Below are 5,331 nucleotides of genomic sequence, written 5' to 3'. Positions count from 1 at the left end.
TGACGAATCATTCTATAGAGATGACATTACTAGACTAGAACACCGCTATGAGAAATGTATCAGCCTTGGAGGAGATTATGTTGAGAAATAAAAAAAAAAAATCTTAAAAACATTGTTTTTCTTGGTCAGGCCGGAAACTTATCAATCCACCCTCGTATTTTTTGCATAGTTTATATTTACTTTATTCCCTTTCCGCAAATGGATTATTCATATTTTAGAATTACATATGCATGTATCTGACCCTTTTGTTTTACCAAATGTTGGCACATATGCCCTTTTGGTTTGCCAAATTTTAGTTTTTATGAACTTCTAGAATTTTGAACTTTAGCGTTTATGGACTTTTTCTGGGTCAAATGTTAGCACTTACGCCCTTTTGTTTCACCAAACGTAGACACTTACTCTTTTTTAGTTTACTAAAGGCGTTTATATGCCAAATTGGAATTCTAAACTTTGGCGCTTATGTCGAATTGAAATTTCAAACATTGGTTCGTATGTTCCTTTTTTTTGCTGTGGCAAATACTAGCAATTATGACATTTTGAAATTAAAATCTTTGGTGTTTATTCCCTTTTTTTACTGAATGTTGGCGTTCAAACTTTTTTCAAATTTCAAACCTCTCCACTTATACCCGTTTTCTGTGCACAATCTTTGGTTTTGGCGAGAGAAAACTACGTCGGACGGACGAATAGACAGCAAGTTTGTAACTCCAATTAAAGAAAATATTTTTCCATCAATCCCCTTTAATAAGCGAGAACAATTTAATAGGTTGTGTCCATTTTCGAAAATTTCGCAAGTGTAATGAGAGTACTTGAGTTCGTTCATTGGAAAACACTGGCAGTGGGCCAATTAGCCATGATCGATAGGCCCCATGGACCTGACCATGGGTTCAGATTGACCCAATCTTGAACAATTCTTACCCACCTACTAATAAACTTTCTGCACGCGGTCTACGAAATAATTAAAATATAAAAATGAAGTTTTAATTTTTGGCCTAAAAGCATTCGATTTAATATCTGAATTAGATTCAGCTATTAAAGGATGTAAGAATAAAAATATTATTATTTTCAGGTTCTGAAATGTAGTATAAAATAGACAAAACTTTTTTCAAACATACAGTGCTATAGATTTATAATCTATTACTAAATTTTTCAAAGTATCATGTCTGATATTGATAATACTTAGCAAGTATATTATGTTTCTTAAGCATTGTTAACCATAATTCTGGAATTTTTTCACAAAGTTTCGATTTTCAAGAATCGTAAACAGACCATACTTATTGTTTAGAGCATTTATTTATCTGAAAATAAACGACAGAGTGAAGATGAAATGAGGACAGTATCATTAATGGTCAAATCGTCGCTAATTTAACTTTAACAGTGTACTTTCAGTACAAATTATTTACCAAATCATATCGATGTCACTAAAATTATACATATTCGATGAAAAAATAGTTCTAAGAAACAATCGTTGATCCATCGAAGAAAGCTAAATTAATCTACAAAACGTATTTCACTGGACTGTAAGGGTAACCAGCGACATATGTTGTTGGGTATTGCCGGATGGCTGCTGAGTAGACGTATGGGACTGGCGCAGCATAAGACGCGTATACAACTGGTGCAGAAATTGGGGCCGTTGCGTATGATGTAACCAGTACTCCTCTCTTATCTCTCACATCCTTTGAATTTTCGATTTTGACTGGCTCAACTGCGTTTTCGTTTTGGGTAGGTGCAACAGCTGCTGGCTCGTCAGCAAAAGCGACGACAATCAGAGCAAGGAAAGCCACAGCCTGAAATGAAAAATACAAACATTGAATAAATATCCAAAAAATTTCTGAAATTAATTAAACTTCTATGAGATGAAATTCGTTAGATTTACTAAATAGTAATAAGGTGAAAATAGAGGGACAAACATATAATAAAAAAGATTACAGGGAGAAATTCAATATTTGTTCTCATAAAATCTAAAAATATAAGCTTTCAAGCACTAAGTTGCAAATCTTTTGAACTTCCAATTGAAATAATTGAGTGCTTTCGATACAAGTTCTAACATCTTCTAAGATCGAATATAAATGCTATTGTACAGGTAAATTTACTAAATTAAACAATTTCAGTTTACGAGCAAAAATGTCAAATTCCTTCAGTATTAGTAAAAAAAAATAGTTCTGTTTTGTCTCAATTTAAACTGTATATTTTTTGTTTAAGCCTTCATATGGAAACACACATACCAGGAACAACATAAAATTGTTGAGCTAAAATTGTTACGAAATCAAATTTTGTGTTGGATCAACCACAATTAGTTTAATCCAAAAATCATTTGGTCGATACCATGAAAGATGTTTTGATGATTATAAGTTTTTTTATTCCGCCAAACAGTTAACTTAGTGTTGTCAATGTGGTTCTAATGGATCTCAATTTCATAAAAATATTTAGACTTTTTGTAAACAAATTTAAAATTGAATAAACTAAGTACAATTGAATACTAAAACCATTAGAGAATTTGAATACTCACAATCAGGCACTTCATTTTTATAATGGTGGATTTTTTTTGCTCTATCTGAACACGAAAGATGTACGAAGACTGAATGATGCTCCTATGTTTCTAGACCTTTATATATACCGGGCGATGGGGCCATCTGATGTACGTCATCAACGTAGGCATCATACCCCTCGTGGGGTTGTAGCACGTTGCTCATTGTTTATACGTAGTCCTGCGTAATGCACAATTCTAAACGTGTAAGGTTACCACCAGTGACCAGCATACTATTTTAAAGAGTGCTAAAGTGTACATACATGCTCAGAAAAATGTTTGGTATGCATTGATAGATTATAAAATGAAACGAAGGACCTTGGCAATTGGCCAAACATGGAAGAAAGTGTTGTACCAATACATCAAGCGTGACGCCCTCGGACCTCGAGGTCTGGATCACACCGAGTTCTGTGAACTTATCCACTCGATAATGAAATGCGGACACCCAGATAATTGATACTGGATAACAGGTGAAACATTATTAATTATTCATTTTGAGCAGAGACCTCTGGGCTTGAATTATAGGCGAGCAATTAGCATCATTTCGTAATGTTGTTATGATATGATTTTCAGCACCATGCAAATTGCTGGTTTTATATTAGATCAGGTATGGCGACGGTTATGTATTAGGCTTCTGTTTTTGTAACTACATACTTTCTTTGGTTCATTTATCAACCAACCGCAATACAGTCGAAGGATATATTTAGTTTGCAGTATATTTGCAATATCGATGGTAGTTTTTTTTTAACTTAGAAGGATAATATTTAACTATTTTTCATTCTGTGAAAAAATGGAACAATATTGTATTTACTTGAAATTTATACTGAAAATAATTCCTGATAAATCATCATCTATGTTTTATCGTTTAGGAAAATAATAAACTAAGATCAGAAGTTGGAATAACTTTTCATTGCTTCTCTGTTGCATTGACTAACAAATTAGTTACTTTAAGTATAATCTTATTTAATATAAGCTAGATAGCAAAAATAAAAACAATGATTCCAATTCCTCATCTTAGTTCTCCAAGGCACCAATGTATTTTTCTTAGTTAACTTAAATGTTTGAAGTTGTCAACCTAAGTAAGAATTTAGTAACCAACAAATAAGAAAGTAAATTCAAGGGTAGTCATACACATAGATTTTTGAAGCTTTTTAAGATGTTTTGTATGACTACCCTTGAATCTACATTCTATCTCTTTTCCTATGATGGGTTTTAACTCTTACAAACTGATGAGGTCCGGCGTCGACGGACGAAACATGTTTTAATAACGCCATAATAAACACAAGCTACGGCCAGTAGACAAAAACTAAAAGACCTTCCTTTAATTATTATTTCATCTGTCCAAAACCCTAACACCAATTTATAAATAAAAAAGTATTTTAAATAACTATTTCTCTTTTCTAAATTCATGAAAAATAAAGCTTTTGGTGTTCGTAATTAATAGATACATTAAAACTTGACTTAATTCTGTTTGACAATTAATAAATTAATAATTATCCCTACTCCTCATCTATCAAGTCTAAAGTCGAAAGAGTTTTCTGAATTTTATGATTTGAATGTATTATGTCATATTTGAATCTGGACTCTATTTCTTTCCCAAACGTCAGGTCTTTAAGATATTTTTGGTTTAACATTTTTTCGAAAAATTTCAAAACGCAATTCGACCGCAAAATATTTTTAATATCTAATACTACTTAATATAAAATATATGCGCTGAATTCAAGAAAATTCTAACGAATTCAAGTGAATTAAAGAGAATTGAAACGAATTACAGAGAATTTTGAGGAATTCAAACGAATCCGACGAAATTTCAAGGATTATGGGATTCATGGGTGTTCAAGCGAGTTCCATAGAGAATTTAAGGAATATCAATGAACGATTTCCAGAAAATTCAAATGAATTAAAAAGAATTCAAGCAAACTCGATTGAAATGAAGCTGATTACAATTATTTGAACATCATCCGTTTTGTATCTTGCTAATACGCAGTGCTGGGACAATCATTATTTTTTCTCTACGTTTGAATAATAAATATTTATTATTTAGCTCAATATATTAATTTAAAAACAAACCTTTTTAACTTTTTTATCAGTTATTTTGCGAATATCTCCAGAAAACATTTAACAATAGTAAGATTCAGATATAGTCGTCAGCTTCAGCAATAAAAAGTACATGGAAAATACATATGCACTTTAATTTATTGTAAAAATTTCCTATGTCCATTTGCAGTCCGAATTTTTAATTTTTCCAAAAAAGGAATTATCTCAAAAAAATGAACTAAAAAAACCTTGATAAAACCCGACTTATTGAAACCCGAAATATCTCTTTTTATCAAAATGAATCATCGTGCAAGCATTAAATCTGTTAAAAAAACCTTGCATGTAGGCAAAAAAGGCCAGATTCAAATACAGTACGAAACACTACTACTACATAAATTGCACGTCCAATTCATTGTGTAATTTGATTTTGAATTTGGATTATTTGAATTTTTAAGAGCCGTATAACAAAAACATTTAGCGTTACTTTCTTAGCCAATATTTGTCGAGATTTAAAATAAAGAGAGAAAAAAACATTGTCATATTTCAAGAATTAATTCAAGATTACATTAGAAGAACAGAAAATATGAACAAATTATAACTGTTTATGTTTGAGAATGCCATAAGCCAATAAAAATGCTATTTAAAATCGCTAAAGAGAATAAAAACAAATGATAAAAATTAAAAATCGGGCAATTTTTTATTTAAAAATATACAGTTAAGATTAATACAAAATTCTTGTATTTCATAATTATCTCTTATCTATAAAATGA

At 31.0% G+C, this 5,331-nt stretch overlaps 1 protein-coding gene across 1 annotated transcript; it reads right to left on the bottom strand.

The window, feature by feature from the left end:
- Positions 1 to 1,271: 1,271 nt before the first annotated feature.
- On the bottom strand, positions 1,272 to 2,595 carry LOC117167723. Its single transcript, XM_033352871.1, has 2 exons — positions 2,507 to 2,595; positions 1,272 to 1,784 (listed from the first exon to the last, which is right to left on the bottom strand). Exons 1-2 carry the CDS (start codon positions 2,519 to 2,521, stop codon positions 1,494 to 1,496), a joined length of 306 nt encoding a protein of 101 aa, XP_033208762.1. The 5' UTR covers positions 2,522 to 2,595; the 3' UTR covers positions 1,272 to 1,493.
- Between the last annotated feature and the right edge of the window lie 2,736 nt (positions 2,596 to 5,331).

This window comes from Belonocnema kinseyi, chromosome 2 (genome assembly GCF_010883055.1).
Source record: "Belonocnema kinseyi isolate 2016_QV_RU_SX_M_011 chromosome 2, B_treatae_v1, whole genome shotgun sequence".
NCBI lineage: Eukaryota > Metazoa > Arthropoda > Insecta > Hymenoptera > Cynipidae > Belonocnema > Belonocnema kinseyi.
This window is presented reverse-complemented; position numbering and strand designations above follow the sequence as displayed.